Genomic DNA, 18,152 nt, shown 5'->3' on the forward strand with positions numbered 1-18,152 from the left:
TATTACATTTAAACTCAAATTTGGCTCACAGGGTTGCCTCGGTTACCAAGAACAACAAAGAAAGTAGTAGTGGTCCACGTAGTCCTAAAATGCATCGTTGAGGCTAAAAAAATGGTTAATATACTACATTACCCAGAATCCTGTGTGATTAAACTCGATGCCCGTTTTGTTTACAGTGACTTCTGTTGAGCGAGGGCTCTTTGTGACGACTTCTGAACACTTTTTGTTGATACAATAGTGGTGAAATAGTTGGCTTGTGTGGCTGTTGGCAGAAGAGGACATTGTAGTGACGGTTGGGATTACATTAAACAGATGATGACGTTCCCAGGTCACAATCCTCACCTGTTCAGGTGGCGGAGGATCGGCAAGAGTAAAACATCTGCGGACAAGGTACATGTAGTCTTTGGATGTTAAATTGAGAGGAATGGGGCTTCTAATTCTAATTGGAAAAAGGGAATGAACCCGTGTCTCTAGATAATACCCTACATTTCAGCTCACCTCAACGTTTACTCTTTAATAACATTTATTTCAATCTATTTCGATTTTTTAGACCCCTTTTCCCAGGATTATCAAATCCCCTCGAGATCGAACATAATTGTAAAAAGGGCCCTATTTAATTTATGAACGAAGGAAAAGCACATCAGTGTTATTACTCTGAACCTCATGTCGGGTTTAGAATTGTCAAAGGCCTACATACAGATGGGCTTTGCCTGCAGCCGCATCATATGTCAGCTGTACCTGAGACAGTGTTGCTAAATCGCTGCTAGTAATGCACCGACTTTTGGACGTCTGGGAAATGATTTTTAAAGTAATCTGCTGATTTAAGGCAATGGCTAAGCTTTCCTGTGAAATAATCCGCATCATGCATTGGCTCAGCCATCCTTTTGCAGACTGTGCTCAAGGTGCCAGTGAGCTTGGCTGGGCATTTTCAGGCAGGCAAAGGTGACCATGAGGCCAGCACAATCTCTCTTGCAAACAGTATTTACAGCTTTTCTTTTCTTTTCTTAACAGATGCATGTGAAGAATGGTGATATCGATCGGTGGAGAAAGGTTAGAACTTATGTGCAGCCGCTGTGAATGTCTGTATTTTCACGATGCATGTTTTTGTATCATTGTAAACTGAATTATTTTGGATTTTGACTGTTTGGATTGGACAAATCGCAATTTAAAGATGTCACCTTTGACTGATGGATATTCACCAAGTGACTGAATAATCCATAGATTAATTGATGGTGAAAATATTCATTAGTCAGTCTATTTTCTTGTCCTTAGCGCGTGGAGGTGGCCTCCGAGTTTGCTGTATCTGAAGTCTTCTCCCACAAGAAACCTCGTTCAGGAACCAACAGCCTAGGTGTACCATTGCAAAGCTCTGACCAGCTAAGAGATCATGATGACGCTTACAGTGAAGGTAGGTCAGCCCATAGAGTGTCTCTAGAGAGGTGTTACCTATATATAATAGAGCTGAGCCTGTGCAGCAGCTGCAGGCTGAACAATGATATTTGGGTGCTTGCTTGCAGCTCAGGCTCTTCTTGGTGATTGGCTGAGCAGTAAGCTGCGGCTGGAGCTGGAGGTGGAGGAGGAAGATGACCTGATGTGCTGCGATGAGAGGAGAAGCCCCGCTGCACTGGCTAGTGCGCAGCCTGCTGCCCTTAACTACGGCAACTTTGATGGTACATAGCGCGGACAAAACCGTTATTTAACTAACTTGAGCTTCCTTAATTAAATTCATCACGAGCGGTTCAAATTTCCTCGATATATGGGAATGTTGGGGTTTACATCTGACATTACAAATCAAAAAAATAATGGGACTAATGAATGAAAGCTATTTGTGGTTGAATACTTCAAAGGTTAGTGCTGATCACATTTAAAGGAGTAGAACAAAGAAAGATTTAGTCATTATCATGTAGCCCTGACTGCACGACTACCAGCAGAAAGGAAATTAGACCCAATAGGTCAGTCTCATCCTTCTTCCAACTCAGGTCATATTGAGGAGACAATCTTTTGATCTCAATTTCTGTGGTGAACTACGCTCAAGATGACATGAACATTTATGGCACAGTCTGTTGTTTTTACGTTTCTGAATATATATAAAATCTACTTCCAAAGATGCTAAACTTGCTTGAGATTAGAAATTAGTATTTTATTAACTTACTTTTTGTTAAAGTTAAGTTATTATAGTGTAGTTGTGTTGCAGGGCAGTGTCTTCTTTTGTTTTATCCTTAACTGGTGCATTCACAGTCTAAAATTCAACACTAAAATTCAACACCTACTGCAATATTTTGAACCAAGAGGCTATCAAATTTCTTTTCACAAGTCTTTTGGTATTTTGGGTTTCATATTCCTACAACATAACCAGAAATGCAACGGTTTTAAAGAAGTGACTTCAAAACAATTCATATTTTTTACCGCACTACAATAGAGTTGAACAATAACAAAAACATAATATATAATATCCATGGTTAACTAAATGCTTTCTGTAATAGATTCTCAAGCAAATGTTAAATCTCAGCACGTTGATTTTCATGTCATGGTGAAACCAGTAGCTGGTGAAAAATCAATTAAAAAACATATTGTATGCTTTGTAAACCGGTCAGCAGTAATTAGCACTAATGTTAATGGAATAAACATTACTGAAGGGATTTTCCTTTTAGAAACTCCTCAGTTGTGATATAATGCTTATTTTTCACACTCACTGGTGCAAAGATCTGTACAACTGCTTGGCCGAGGAGGAAGAGCAAAGTGCTGTGAACAGCTTCCTACAAGACCTGATGGAGCGAGAGGTGTTGGACTCTGGGGTGATGGAGGAACTGGCTCTGGATGTTGGACAAACGAGGAAGAAGTTCAGAAATCCAATTCTCACCATGGAAGCACGACACCTGCAGGTATGTCAACAAAGTGAAACTCAATTTCCTAAAGATAAAGAGATGTGAACACTGCGGGTCGGGAAATTGTCACCGTGAAAGTTGGATCAGCCGGAATGACGGGCAACCGAAGTTGTGTTCTCACTTATACTAATTGCTACCGTTTGCCACTGAAGGTGCGAGAGAACAGAGCCCGGCGGGAGGCTGAGAGGCAGAGGCAACAGGGAGAGAGGGAGGCTCGACGGGATACCAGAGAGGAGGCAAAGAGGAGGGAGCGAGACGAGGAGACGAGAAAGAAGCAGCAGGCACGTAGACAGGAGGAGATGGTGCAGCAGGAGATGGTGACACTGCGACGCCAGATGGAGGAGAGGAGAGGCCTGGAACAGCTGGTTCGACAGAGGTATGGTGTTCACAGCAACCACTGGCCTGTGCTGAAGCACTTATCACCTATAAGTAAGGATGGGGGGGGGGGCCTCAAGCCCTTGGGTCAAGAGAAGTAAGCCAGACTCTCTGACCCAAACCAGTATTGTGGAAGTTTCCCTGTGGAGGGTAAGCGCTTGGCCAGCACAATGAGACTGCTGTGCAATCTCTCACAAGGTGTGAACCAGCCAAGGTTTTCTTTATCACAACTGTAACTCTGTCCTCAGGTAGCTTTCATCACGAACATCCTTTGTTAAAAGCAATCAATGGCTGGAACCATGCTGGAATGAAAAATGGATTTATACTGTAAAATCAACTTTAGAGGGCATGAAAAATGAACCTAGAGAAAAAAATAAAGAATTAGGTAAATTCAAGTTGTCCAATTATGGAAAAACTTGTGATTGGTTTATAGCATGTGTTTTTATACAAACTAAAATATTTGTAACTTGTGAAATTGGTCTCATGGTTACCTTTTTCTTATCTTGGAACTTTTTTGGGTGACTGGTAGACTAAGGAGTATACCTTTGGTTATTCCACAGGGAAAGAGAGAGAGTGGAAGGGCAAAGGGCCGCCAGAAGCCTCCAGTCAGCTCCTCTGCCTCTCACGAGGCAGCAGCCGAAGGATAGAGAGCGACTTTATAAAGAACAGAAACTTCAAACCATGGTTCACATGGTGGATCTCAAGGTTGGTTGTCCTGTGAGTGTGTGTACTTGCGGCTTGGTACAGCAAACGTATCAACGTCAATTGATCTAACTCGTGGATGTGCATGTTTGCATGCATTTTATGTGCATGTCTTAGTGTCTGCAGAGGCATTTCTCTGGATGGTATTCAGTTGTGTTGGACCGAAGGCTACGTTTAGGTAAGGCCATGGCCCTCTGTGACTGGAAGCGGCAGCTGAGAGCCTGGCGTGGGTGGCGGGCAGTGGTGTGGGCAGAACAGCAGCAGCGAGAGCTGGTGAGAACGGAAGAGGATCTACGGGCTGAACACAGGCAAGAAACTCTGAAATTCTGTGGTTAATTAATAACGTTAGTTACAACCTATATAAAAAAATTAGACTGTTAATTATGACAGTATACCTAGAAGACAGTCTCTTGACGAAGCAATAATTGATTTGTTCCCTCCTCCAGACACTGCCAGCTGGCCGTGGAGAGTGACCGAAGGCGGTTATTACGGCGATGTCTGAATGAGTGGCAGCTATGGTGTCGCATAGAGAAGGAACAACGAGAGCTTTTGGCCCAGCAGCAGGTGACCCGTCGCAAGATGGCTGCTTTAATCAACGCTGCATCAACAGGCAAATTCATGTCCACGGAAACACCAACCTTTCAGGCAATTACGGCCCCACCTGAGGCTTCCAACCCACCGGAGACCCCAGAGAAGGTGAGAGGCGCACTCACAAATCCTCATTTCAAAAATAATATTAATAATACAAAATAGTATCTTCTCGTTGCATGGCCTGAACCTTTCTTAGTCAACTCGGGAGAAAAACTTAGTATGAAGTTTTCACAACTCTGGAGAGAGCGAGAGCAGGAAAGAAGGTGGGTGTGAAACTGTGAATATAGTGGATGGGAAGGCTTAGAGCAGATGGAGAGAATGCTATAGGGAAGTAAAAGGATAGGATAGTAGAACAGAGCTCGAGGGACAGAAACACAGAACAGGAGATGAAGTTCATGGTGGATGGTTCAATAAAGAGGTCATCCTCACCATCAAGACTTTGCTGCTTATACATCAGGATTTCTGGAGCTCAGTCAAGATTATATTGCACTGGGACGCTGTATCTATGTTATCCCCCTTCAGTTTTTAGATGGTTTTTCCTTGTCATATATGATATCATCTTTGCGTCTGCTCTATTTCCTTCTGTGTAGGAGGATCACCAGAGGTCAGGCACTGTAGCCCCCAAAGCCTCTGCAGTACCTCAGAAAAAGCCCCCTGTGGGTGCTGTGGCCCGGCCCACTCAGCCATGGCAGGTGACCAGACGCCATGCGGCACCGACTGCTGCTGAGCTCCATGGGGCACAGCAGAGAGGTGAGGGCGGCGGCGGCGGCTCTACCGGTTCAAGGAGCGCAGTGCCGCCGGGCAGCAGGTTTGAGAACAGACACGCCGTCCAGCAGCAGATCATCACACAGCAGAAGAAGCTGTTGACGGAGCAGCAAGAGCAGATTGCACAGCTGAAGAAGAAGCAGAGTGTGATGGGTTTGGAGCTGGAAATTGAAAAAATCACACAGCTCACCCAGCTATCAATGCTAAGAGGACCAAGACCAAAGAGCCACAACTTTGACCCCACAGAGCAGAGGTAGGCTCACTGCAAAATGTCTCGACGGCACAAAAACTCTAGATGTGTGTGCATCATATTCACGGTGTAACTGATTTCAGGTGATTATACACTAAAGAAAACATACTTTTTAATATTATTTCTGCCATCGTCCATGTGTCCTGTGGCACCTTTCTAGAAGGTCTGATTTCATACTGGAGAAGGATAGATGGTTTACAACCTGGCAATGTTGTCCTCAACGGCTTTGTAACGGATTTAAAATGCATCAGTGAATTACTTTATGACTGTTACTAAAGCCAGTTACAACTTATGAGCCTTTTATTAAGGGTGACTTCCAGAAAGTGGTACAAATTTCAGCATTAATTAGGAAAACCTGAAAATGTTGCACTAAATTAAACCTTAGAAATTGGTCCAGTGGGTCTAATTCTAAAGTCAGAGGGACTCTTTGGCCATTTGCACTTTGTTTACTGTTCCACTAAAATCATTTATTAGAGGCTCAGATAGTAAAGATTGTATAATTTTTACAGAAATAATACCCTTTTAACCTAATATCTCAAATGTCTAGAATAGTGAAGACACTCATTGTTTTCAGGAGCTACACCGAGGTGAATTGGGGTAGAAGTTATTATCCTTTAATAGCTTTTCTTATTAAATACAAGTCTCATAGGGGTAGATTGAAAGAAACGGCTGCAGAGGGATTTTAAAGCTTAAAGAGAACAGAGGAGTGGGGGTTGTGCCAAAGTCAATAGTTGTGCAAAAGTTAATATGTTGTACATTAACGGTTCTTTTATTTAAGTAGTATTTGATTGCAGAGACTTTCCAAGAAGTCTATGAAACCTTGAACATAGTTTTCAAGGATAAAAGCAAAAAGGTCTGCCCTTCACCTCAGACTTAATTTCATTTAAAGATTTATGGACAGTCCGGCGCATGTCGGTTGAGCTTGCCTCAAGTCTATACCTGTCCGAATTTAATTTGCCCGGCAAGGATCAGTAAGATGTGAATGTGGCGACAGAGATATGGGCCTTTTGTTTCGGTGCTCATGGCTGTGATTGGTACTGTTGCAGGGCATCGGGAGTTCATGGGGAACCTGACAGTCTCTGTGCACCGCCAAGGAAAGCTGTCGCACGGCAGACACTCCCCCATCCAATCATCACGGGTCAGTCTGCAAGGTCCTTCGCTCAGAGAGCTTAAACGCAGAGGATGACATGCACAAACACCCACATACATATATACATATGTAGCAGGCACATATCTGCCTCCAATCATAGAATGCTGCAGCTCTTTTGTCAAGAACATTGCATGAACCTGAATCACGCCAATGGAGACATAACATTTGCTCATATGAAAGTCTATAGTCCCGCAACAACACCACTCATGTTGTCCTACCAGTTACGTGTACAGAATATGAAGGGCGAATCATACATAGTCATCCACATATCCACTCCCGAGTCTCGGTGTCGTACCACAGAGGAATACCTTGTGCTCAACTCACTCCTCTTCATCTCTTTGAAGCCATGGAGGTCCGTGCGCGTCAGCGCGCTGAACGAAGGAAGGAAATCGAGGAACTCAAGAGAAAGAAGGACGAGGACAAACTGGTGAGAGATTGACGAGTTGTTTTGCAGGACGAGTAGCAAGTTTTAATTGTCTGAAACGATATTAAAAAAACACAAATTTGAATTGGAACTTTTCAGGCTGAGATGAAAGCTGAGGAGGAGCAGAGGCAGCGGGAGGAGGAGGAGGAGAAACACAAAGCAGCGGAAAAGAAGAGGGAGGAGAAAAGGCAGGAAAGAGAGGTGAGATTCATCTTTCCTGGCTGTTCTCAATAACGTGAATTAAAAAGACAGGAAGCCGTAACGCTGACCGACATGTAGCAGGACTGTACCCCAGTGACCACTATAACATATTCAAGTAATGTCACTTCTTTCTGTCTGTGCAGAACGAAGAGGAGAAACAGAGGCAACTGAAAAGGCAACAGGAGCTCCTGAAGCTGGCCCGTCAACACTACCACAGAAACTTGCTGCTACGGCGAGGCCTGGCTCCATGGAAACGCCTCATTCAGATCAGACAAGCCAACTTACAGGTGAATCACTCGTCTTGTCCTTTCAGCTTTCAGCTATAGCAACATACAGTATTGTGAGTCAGATTCAGCCTGCCCTCAGTCCTCCAACTCAACAATTTGAGAAAGAAACTTTTGATTCTGGCCTTGATTTCTTTTACCAGGAAGCTGTGCAAGGAGTGCTTCAGGCTTTTCATTATCACACATGCTCCTTCAAACGAATTACAATAAGCAAGAGGACATTCAGACTTACACGGGTAAATCCAGGTCCAGGTACATACTGTGGATCTGAATAATAAAAAAAACCTAGCTGGTTATAGACTGGCGTGCATACAGTACTGCATACGTCAGCTATGTATTTCGTTGAAAGGAAATGTGTGTCCTTGAAATGCTTTTTTATAATTTAAATCTCTACTTGTGGCTGGATGTCTTTCATGGCTCACGGACATAATACTTCCCAATTGTCTCACACTAAAAAGCTTTCCATGTGACAAAGATGATATGGACAAATCTGATTCAAAGAGGCTTTTGTATGTCCTGTCAGTCACCTCAACTGAGCTTTTCCTTAACCAATGGTTTAAATACCTTCTAAAAAAATGCCCTGATGAGTAGAATCTCTGTCTCTTATCTTTTTCTTGACTGATTTATGCATCCATTTCTTTTTTTATTCTGCATTTACTTATGTTGCTGGGATGGTTTTTTTGTTCCATTTGCCTGCCTGATTACAAATTACTATACAACAGTTAGTCATTATTATTATTTTACAAAAGTACCACCAACCACATGCTGCGCATCCATAGGCAACGCACTTTAACACATTAAATAGATTAAGCAATATGAAACCTGCTGTGATAAAAGGGTTCCCTCCGCAGCTAAAACGAACAACGCTCACACATAAACCCACCACCCAATAACACACTTACACTCCTCTGGACCTGCACACGTACAGAACAGACATACACACTCATCAAGGCGGGGGGGAAACTATCCAAGCTAAAGCATGTCATTATTTCATCTTCAAAATGTTCCGCAGAAAAAACTAACTTGTGTGCATACATGTTTCGGAGACAGGCCCGTTATCATTTGATAGCGCTCCGTTGTTTCAACCTGGCACGTATGATTGAGTTTGGATGCACTCATCAGCATGCATCAACACTTTTCTTTTCAATCCCCGCCAGCTGGCCGAGAGTCATCACAATCTCTTCCTCCTGAGGCGGTGCACACTAGGCTGGCGGCAATCAGCAAGAGACTCCCACTCTGAGAAAGAAGCTTCTGGTGACCTACTGTACCGGCACTTTTTGCTTCGGAGGAGCTTAAGCCGCTGGAAAAGAGTGCGTATACACACGCCCGCCCACACACACACACACAAGTGAAATACTCAATCCGGATTGCAGTCTCCCCATCTTCTGCCAGTGACTGAGAGAAACACCTTTTCCTAATCGTCTCTTGTAGCTGCACTCAATCATGTTTTCAAAAAGACTATTTTCTTCTTTTTGTGATTAACCCAGTGCTGTCCTCATCACTCAAACTAACCTGCAGTTGTCCCGTTGTGGACTTCACTGCTATAAATGCAGTCGAATCCACCCGTCTCTGAGGATGCGCTGTATGTTTCAGCTTAATGACTGGCGGATGATTCAAGAGGAGAGAGCCGAGCGTTTCTATCGCACTCGCACTCTGAGGAGGTTTCTGCTGGCACTGCTGGACCATGTGACCCAGGAGAGGCTTGTGGAGTGGGGCCGTCAGAAGCTGGCTCAGGAGCACAATAACAGGTCTGCTGCCCACGACTATCCCATATGTTCACCGTGTGGATGCAGTGTGCCAGTACGGTGTCAAATTAAATTGAACAGCTTGTTTGAATACAAGTTGAAATGTAATATCAGCGCAGTTTGGTCACAGTACGAAACAAAAACAAAATGCCTTGAATTTGTATCAAACTAAACGTAATTTTGAACCGTTTAGACATTTTAAGGCTCATTCTATTTTGGAAGTTATGACTTTCAAGATTGACTTGCAATAACGATAGTTAATTCATAAACAAACACTGCAGAATATGATAAAGGTTAACCCACTGGATCTTGGAGCAGATGCAGTATATAATATCTTTTCCACATTAACTGCCTATGCATTAGATTATAGACTTCACCATCATCACTTTGACTCCAGTAATGTGCCTCAAATCTGTTGTTCATTGTAAATGTCTCTTTTTATTACGTTTAATGTCAGTTGTAGGGTTTTGCTGCTCAAGTAGAAACGTCAATATGGCTAAACTAGCTGGCATAGCAGAGCGTTTATGGCCCGACTGGTCTCTAGCCCTGGGTAATTAAAAGAATAGTATTTCCCACAATAATACTCTTTTTCTAGCCAATAGTTTGGGAGACATTTACCTTCTGGCAAGTTTGCTTGTAAATGTTTAGACCATTCACTGAATGAGTGGAAACTTTAATTTACATCTAAATACTTTTGCTTCCTACACATTATACATTTAAATCAGCAAAAACATTTTGGTTTTGATTATGCTCTTCGTCACAGCATTATTATTCTGTCCTCTGTTTTCCCATTGTGGACAAAATGAATGGTTTCTGGAGCACTGCTCTAACTTAATGATTTCACCGTCATTGACACAGAATGTGAGTGGTTTTAAACTTCCCAGGTGAGGTCAGCTAAATGGCCACAGCCTGCAGGTGAATTCCCACCGGCTGCCCAGCTGCCATTGTCAATAAGCCCCCAGTGAGATTATGTGAAAACTCATTAGGATTTGTCAACACAGAGGTCCCTATAATTCAGCTTCTTATTGCTCACTTGCTCTGTTCCCGTCTGTCCCTCCATCTGCCTGCACTTCAGACGGGTGCTGCGGCGATGTTTGCTGGCCTGGAGGCAGCTTCCCTGTCTGCTGCGCAAGGAACGAGTGAGGGAGGAGCGGCGGGAGAAGCTGGGAAGGAGAGTGACTGAGGTTCTGCCGGATTTCTGCTCCTATCCAATGTAAAGCCTCTGGGAGAAACTCCACACACATACAAACATCTCAACAACTCTCGGGGACATGCACACAAACACATAATGAATACACATGCACATACCTCATTCATTTATTAAAAATAAATAATTTTATTCAAACACAACTGGACCAAATACAACTTTTAGGATTTGGAAGAACATTTTTTCAATCCCTCTGAAATCACTTTAATAAAAGCAGCGATAGTGGAAAGCACTGGATGTTTCATTCATCAGTGATAAATAATCCATGACACTCACAAGGTGAAGTTAGGTGCCCTCCTTTGTGAACACTGCAGGTAAGTGTTTGTGGAGGACAATGTTTTGTGCGTCATTGAGGCGTCACGTTGTCGCTGGCGCCGTGCTCAGAGAAAATGTCCCTACGACGACCAGAGCTATTATTCACTCTCACATTTTGTTCTTGTTTGCCGACTCCCAGCAAGGCACTAGAATGTAGAGGAGACATAAAGACAATGTTCAAATCCAGACAAGGGAGTCAGTGTGAAGGATACGGTGATATTTGTTTGGCAGAGACACTAGTGACACGTGGAAAGAGATTCAAGGTCAGTGCGAGTGGGTACAGCTGCATAGAGGAGATGTCGTGGGTGACATTATTGGAAGTGAATGTATCTTAATGTAGTTTTTATTGCTATGTGTCCAAAAATCAATAACTGTAACCCAGCGATAAAAGTCATTTGCGGCAAGCAGAGGCGGCAATTGGAGTGAAAAAGAGCCATGCTGCCATCCAGAGGACATGAACAAGAACAGCAACCATAAGCTCCAAACTCGTGTTTTAAAATCAGGGTTGGGGGAAATCGGTCTCTTACACCAGGTCTGCTGGGACGGGAGAGGGTGGATTCAGTTTTCCTCCCATGGTCATGAACTCTGCCCAGTTGCAACGGAAACCTCGAGAGTAGACGCCGGTGTCCACGACGAGTCCCCAGTAGGCGCCGCGAGCGGTTTTGTCTCTCAGGGCCATGCGTGCCTCGCGCTCGGTCACGTTGTAGCTGACGTTGATGACCTGCACCATCAGCAGGTGGAGCAGCCCACAGGTCACAATACTGCTGTACCACGCACAGGTGAAGCAAAGCGCAGCGCTGAAACACAGACAATGAGAAAAGATCATGAATGGAAAATACTCTTGTCAGTAGTCTAATAGTTTGAGTATTACAAACGTACTGCATTTTTTACATTTCTGTACTGTAATTTCTTGTTGATTGACTTTTACTGGTATCGATGACTCTACTGAGAAATACATTTTTCTTCTTTACCTTTCGCTTGATCTGGTCTGTTTGTTCATCAAGTGACTTGTTGACAGAAGACAACAGTGGAAACGTCAGTGAGAGTTAAAGAGATGAGTGCCGGTGTTGTCAGAGTTTGTTGTGTTAGAGTATAAAAAGCGTAACTTAAAGTTATCTAAAAGGTTTCTTATGTCATGGCTGAATGTTTAGCTGATTTAGGCAATTTGGATGAAACTCAAGATTTCAGAATGAGACTTATAACAATAACAGATCAAGTGAAAGGTAAAGTTTTACTTCTCTGTAGGGTCCTTTCCGTAATGTTGACGGACACTTATAATAAACTGAGCCTGTCGGTGGCAAAACAAGCATTTCTGGTAGATGTACATTGACGCTGAGGAATTGCCTCGAGCGTTTACGTTGCAGCCTGCAGCGTTTTCCCTCAATACTGGACCAATTTAAAAAATGTGTCCCCATTATCATTCATATCATCATCATTTAGACACAAAAGCATTGGACAATCAGATTCAGGTTTAAAAACAAGTTACCCTTTATGACCCCGATATACATTTTAATAACTTTTAATAATATTTTTCTCATCTTTAAATTTCGAAGCATCTTATTTTCTAACCAAAACAAGCTGCTGGCCTGAGAACAATAACAATGAATGGGGTCAAAGCAACACATTGACACACCAATTTGTCTATTTTTGGGACAAAACCTATATTATAAGAATAAGGGGGCTTTCAGATTCAGTAAAATAGTAACGTTAAGGTACTATATTGTTAAAGTTTTCCAGCTCAGTGTACAAAATTGTGTGTGTAGGCGCTCAGTACCTGTACTGGTCGTAGACCCCCGGGCAGTAGAGCAGGGCGGTGAAGAGGAGTTGATCAGGACACACACTCTGCAGCACCAGGCTGATCCCGTACAGAGACGTCAACAGGAAGAGGACGAGCGTAAGCAGGAAGCTGCGGTGATTGGTCTGCCCCACACAGCTGTTTATCCTACCCGGGCACCGACGGAGGGGGACGCACAGACACACAAGTACACACAAAACATCGTACTGAGACCCCAGGGTTACACTACACACATGCAGGACCACACGCACGTAAGTGTCGGAGTGGATGACAGAAAGGAACTTGCAGCTGTGACTAATATGAGTGTGTGATGCTGGCCCGACACAACACACAAATATGGTTGAAAAAGACACGGCAGGTGTAAACAGGACAAACACTGAGTCTGAGCTGATTACCTAACCTGGGAAAGAAAGACATTGTTTTGACAATTAAAAGGACTTTTTTTTTTAGATTTATTGAATAGTTTGTGTAGAAAAGACGAGAAGATGACGAACAACTTCGGCGTTAGAGATGTGAGACAAAGTGGAAGGAACAGTGATGACAGGCCGAGTGAGAGGCATTTTTATTGGCACCCACCAGACGCAGTGGTGGTCGAGACGCAGCACGCAGACGCCACAGATCCGACAATGTCCCGCCCTCGGGGGCCGCACCACCCTGCACACCGGACACCAGTTCCTTCGGCCGCCTTCCTGCAGCTCCGCCCCCGCATGCTCCGACGATCCCGCCCGGTCGGCCACGGTCATGGTCACATCCTGCCTCCCCCCGTTGACGGCAGGGTCTCGGTCTTCCAGAGGGCCGTAATACGTCACCGTGCTGTGGACGGACGCTGGGTTTGGCCGCACAATGCCAGGTTCTCTCTTGGTGTGGACAAGGGCCACCAGGGTGAGTATGACCCCGACAGTAATCACCGCCAGCTGGACCAGACCAAGATCCCCATTGGGAAGCACCTCAGTGATGAACAAGTAGTACATGTACGCCAGGGAGAAGAGGGCCAGGCTGAGGAAGAACAGCGTCTGTCCCTTCTTGCGGTGGGTGAAATAGTAGTACCACAGCACCAGGCCGGGCAGAGCCGTCAGAACCACCACGCCGAGCAGGAAGTGGAGAGCAGCGACGTGCAGAAGGACCGGCAGCAGAATGAGAGGAGGGATGATGGACAGTTCCACTTTTCGGGCTCCACCCCACAGCCAGGGCACACGGATCCGGTCTGTGAAAACTGCAGTCACATGTGACAGGGATTCCGGTTTCTGAGGCTCCCTCTTCATAAACCTGAAAGAGTAGCAAGTGAAATATTTTTACTTCTGAAAGCAATATATTGGAAAGGTGAGATTTATGTCTGATCAGAAGTGTTTTTATGTTAGTTTTGGTTTTCCACCTCCAATGAAAAGCAGAGCACTCCTCAAGAGAGAGTCTGTCAGACGGTCTGTAGGGATTACTACCACAGCAGAAGAGTGCAGAGCATAACCCACAGCAGACAGGCAGACATTTTCTTAAAATATCATGACTTTATTCTAAACTATTCAATGAACACAGATATGTGGAATATGATTGGAATGTGCAGAAATTGTTATTAAATAAATAGTCTATATGAAATAACTTCAAAGTTCTGTGTACTGTGAATAAATACTTCACTAATAATGCTACTACTAATAATACAAATGTATGAGTTAATCAAGGTAATTCATCAAACAAGAAGGGGCTCTGTGAGGCTGTACTTAACATCAGCATACTAACATACACACAATGACAACACAGCTAACCATGTTAACCATCTTATTTTGGCGTGTTTGCCTGCTAATGTCAAGGGGATCCCCAGAGTTATTATAATTCATCCCACAGCAGGTTTAATTCATCCTCTGGGGACCATGAATGTACACAATTCCATCAAATAGTTGTTGAGATATTTCAGTCTGGATCAAAGTGGTGATCGACCAACCAACAGACCAGCATTGTTGTTGCTTTTAGACCAATTTTCCAATATTATGCCCACAATTAATTTAGCTGGACACCAAAACCACTTTACGGTGATTTTTCCTCAGTCCTACACTGACTTGAGTTTACCGCTCACCTGTCACAGGCGTCATCCAGGTCCTCACAGTCACAGCAGCAGGCTCCCACATGGCTGCGCTCTCCGAGTCTGTTCACGTACTCGCAGCAGCACAACCTCTCCTCCTCCTCCTCCTCCAGCACCTTGTTGGCTCGCTTCTTCATGATGGATAGCCTTACAGCCTGTTAGATTATAATTTTAAAAAGTGTATTAGAACCATTAACATTTATGCTACGGATAAAACGAGATTCAGAAAAGTGGCAGATAAGAGACAGGAAGTGAAAGACGATAACTGTAAATACCGTAAAAGCCCACTTTGCTGAAATGTCCTCTGCACACAGCAGCTTAACAGCTATTTGTATGCGTTTTAGACGTTGGGGTGGTTCCAAACAGATTTCGACCACGCAACACTACAAAGCAGACCCTGCTCATTTGACCCTACCCGTTCCACCTCCTACCCTCACATCTGTCCCACATCTGTCGGGCTTTAATGACTTGCAGGAACTGAACGGTCCCACCACTGCAGCAGCCTGCTGATTTATTTAGACAGCACAGATGGATTTGGGCTGAGGTGAGGCAGTGGAAGCATTTATAACAATCACAAAGGTCTTCAGTGCCCCCTCCATCACAGAGAGCAAGACTAGTGAACCAGTAAATGGGATTAATCCCTCAGCTCAGTTAAACCCGTCTCTGGGGGGGATCCGACTCTGTTGAATGAGCCTCTGATTAGCAATAAATCAAAGCGTGACATGGTGTTCTATCAATATTCATCAGCCACTGATCAGAGAAAAAGGACATCAGGTTAAGTAAGGGTCCTTCCAGAAGAGAAGACCTACTGATTAATGAGTGTGTGGATGTGTGGTAGCACCAACTAGCACATCTGCTCCCTGACAACAGCAAGGATTCACAGCGTGACTTTGGTGCTCAGCAGTTTAATGTCCGGTTGTAACACTGAGGGATTCTCTGTGGTTTACAATGCTTTTGCAATAGCTGCAGAACATTAAAAAGGCTTTGAAAATATAATGCCGGGTGGCTGTTTGTAAATAAGGTCTTTGTAGGTGGGATTAAGGATGGGGGCGCATTCCTTAAAGGTCAGATATGATTAATCAGTCAGTCAGTCGGAAGAGAGAAAATAAATCTGCAATTTTGATAACTGCTACTTCCAACTTGTAAATTGTGTTATTTAGTGGAAGTCACTGCACCCGCTCAAGAAATAGTCCCACTTGTTCCTCCTGTAACTGCAGAGTGGTATCAATGTTCTCATCTAACTTTGCAAGAAAGAGAATTTCCTAAAATATTTTATCATATTTTTTGTCAAAATTACGAAATGAACACATGACTGCTCTAAAGCCTCTGCAGCCTGTGTCTCGATTTAAAAGTGACATTCATTTACAAACAGTGAGGCTCAGAACTTTCTTGAACATCATGAAGGGATCAAGCTGAAGGACGCATGTATTGTTAGTCATTGTGTGTGCAGATTACAGTTCACCCATGTCCTTTGTTTTTCATTACACTCAACATTTTCTGGAGTTCAACGCTTATTCAACGTCTCACGGCAGCTCGGTTAATCGACGACCACCGGATCACAGTTGACCCAGATTCCCCCTCGTCATACACGTCCACCAGCGTCGGGTAAAGACAGGTCCAACCCGCGGTCTCAGTCAAGGCTCTAATGTGGAGCTAAAGACGCACAACAAATGCTAAAAACACAGCTGTGACGTACCTGAACACAGAGCTGCTACATGCCGACGCTTTCGAGTCGCGTGTAATATCGACTCAGACGGTTTCCTTCCTGGCAACGGATGACGTAACCGGTGTTTCTCGGAGCTACATGAAGCCCGGTGTTGCCGCGGAAGTCTGCAGAATAACAGCAGATGTGGGTTCTAGTGTCCGGGGTCGAATCGGATCTTGTCCGGGTTCGGGATCGCTGCTGTTGGGAGAGACGTCCTGTGGCTCTGCCCCCAAAACAGTTTCCCTCCTGACGTCAAACGAGCACTAAGGTCCCCGCCCATGACCCGGTTATACTCCCGGTTATACTCCCACACCTACATCCACCATCGTCTGAGATCATGTTGACTAACTACAGTTCAGAGTCTAACCGTGCAAAAAAAACTAAAATGTCATAAAGTTAATTCTGGATATAGGTGGGCCCTAGTATTATCTTAACACAAAAAAATGTGCAGTAAGAGTAGCTTATATATATATATATATATATGTTTTATTAAACTATATAGTTTTGATTGATGCACTCTATGTCCCTCATGTTTTGAGATAAGGGATTACGACTCAATTATATACTAAAACGACTTGATAAGACCGAGATTTATCCAGGGAACAAATGCATCATAATTTAAAAGGTGCTGTGTTTTGTATGAATAAGCTAAATGTATAAAGTAATTAGCTGTAAACATAGTGGAGTAAAGAATACAACATTCTCTTCTGAAATATAGAGAATAGGCTATACAATATAATCACCTTGAGTAAATGTAGTTACTTTGCACCAGTAGCCATTACATTAACTTGTATTAAAGTCCATACATACAATATACAACAGTAGATTTTCAATATAAACTAATTGCCACTATCAGATATCCTAAGGACAGCCTACAGAGGCAATATGTTATTTCCTCTAGGAGTACACAAGGACATGCTTGTGGTCAATAATTAAAGAGCGTCTCAATAGTCTTGTATTACACCTGTGACAAAAGGGACAAAGACACATTTGGCTTTACTCCCATCTAGTCCCGCTTCCGTTTCAGCAGCAGACAGTGTGCAGTTATCAGCATCATACAACAAAACAAAAACAAAAAATCAGTCATTTTGGCTTAATACAATAAATTCTAGTACTCTTTGTCTTGTCAGACTCTTGGTTATTTCCCTTTCTTCTGAGGCAGTTCAGCTTTTAAGAATAATTAACAGATAATTCCCAAAGACTATTTAATAGGCAATATATAATCATGAGCTTGTTTTTAGCCTGCAAGCTTCTCTCTGTGGTCGGATAATTGATTCAACATTTCAGTAACTTCTGAAGTGAAATGATTAAAATGAACAGCTTCTAAAATATTTATATTTGCTGGGTTTTTTAAGTCTCCTATGATTTGTTGGTTGGTCGAACAAAACAAGGCACTAAAGATGTGTAGCTGCTCTGATGGACATTTTATAGACTAATATAATAGAGATATTTTTTATATAAAGAAAATATGCTAAACATTTGCAGCTCTAATATGTTGTACCTTCAAAATGTTGGAACTACTCATGATTCTGGCAATACATTGTTTATTAATTGCAATATGGCTGAAAATGTACAAAACAGCAACCAATTTTAAACAAGTGGTGGCTTGCAGTCCGTTTTAAGTAAAAACAGATGAAAAAATAAAAAGGGTGACAACACTGTAAACATCAAACAAGGCAAGTGTAGG

The 18,152-nt window shown here is 43.3% G+C and overlaps 2 protein-coding genes across 2 annotated transcripts; one reads left to right on the forward strand and one right to left on the reverse strand.

The window, feature by feature from the left end:
- Positions 1-300: 300 nt before the first annotated feature.
- ccdc191 (coiled-coil domain containing 191) lies at positions 301-10,633 on the forward strand. The gene is made up of 17 exons (XM_079181030.1): positions 301-390; positions 1,012-1,050; positions 1,273-1,408; positions 1,518-1,670; positions 2,704-2,882; positions 3,038-3,261; positions 3,821-3,965; positions 4,080-4,270; positions 4,409-4,658; positions 5,144-5,571; positions 6,615-6,706; positions 7,063-7,145; positions 7,242-7,343; positions 7,487-7,630; positions 8,785-8,937; positions 9,221-9,375; positions 10,448-10,633. Exons 1-17 carry the CDS (start codon positions 313-315, stop codon positions 10,587-10,589), a joined length of 2,694 nt encoding a protein of 897 aa, XP_079037156.1. The 5' UTR covers positions 301-312; the 3' UTR covers positions 10,590-10,633.
- Positions 10,634-10,696: 63 nt separating this feature from the next.
- On the reverse strand, positions 10,697-16,683 carry zdhhc23b (zDHHC palmitoyltransferase 23b). Its single transcript, XM_079181031.1, has 6 exons — positions 16,457-16,683; positions 14,755-14,915; positions 13,266-13,955; positions 12,669-12,836; positions 11,422-11,691; positions 10,697-11,040 (listed from the first exon to the last, which is right to left on the reverse strand). The coding sequence occupies exons 2-6, from the start codon at positions 14,895-14,897 to the stop codon at positions 10,926-10,928; spliced, it is 1,386 nt and encodes a 461-aa protein (XP_079037157.1). The 5' UTR covers positions 14,898-14,915; positions 16,457-16,683; the 3' UTR covers positions 10,697-10,925.
- Positions 16,684-18,152: the final 1,469 nt, after the last annotated feature.

This window comes from Pholis gunnellus (genome assembly GCF_910591455.1).
Source record: "Pholis gunnellus genome assembly, chromosome: 20".
Classification (NCBI taxonomy): domain Eukaryota; kingdom Metazoa; phylum Chordata; class Actinopteri; order Perciformes; family Pholidae; genus Pholis; species Pholis gunnellus.

What these genes read in the sequence shown, in the direction of transcription:
- ccdc191 (XM_079181030.1), top strand. Translation starts at nt 313, where the DNA reads ATGATGACGTTCCCAGGTCACAATCCTCACCTGTTCAGGTGGCGGAGG. An exon ending in GATCTACGGGCTGAACACAG is followed by an intron (nt 4,271 to 4,408) that starts GCAAGAAACTCT and finishes TCCCTCCTCCAG; the next exon opens with ACACTGCCAGCTGGCCGTGG. An exon ending in CACCGGAGACCCCAGAGAAG is followed by an intron (nt 4,659 to 5,143) that starts GTGAGAGGCGCA and finishes CCTTCTGTGTAG; the next exon opens with GAGGATCACCAGAGGTCAGG.
- zdhhc23b (XM_079181031.1), bottom strand. Translation starts at nt 14,897, where the DNA reads ATGAAGAAGCGAGCCAACAAGGTGCTGGAGGAGGAGGAGGAGGAGAGG. An exon ending in CTGGATGACGCCTGTGACAG is followed by an intron (nt 13,956 to 14,754) that starts GTGAGCGGTAAA and finishes CTACTCTTTCAG; the next exon opens with GTTTATGAAGAGGGAGCCTC. An exon ending in CTCGACCACCACTGCGTCTG is followed by an intron (nt 12,837 to 13,265) that starts GTGGGTGCCAAT and finishes GTGCCCGGGTAG; the next exon opens with GATAAACAGCTGTGTGGGGC.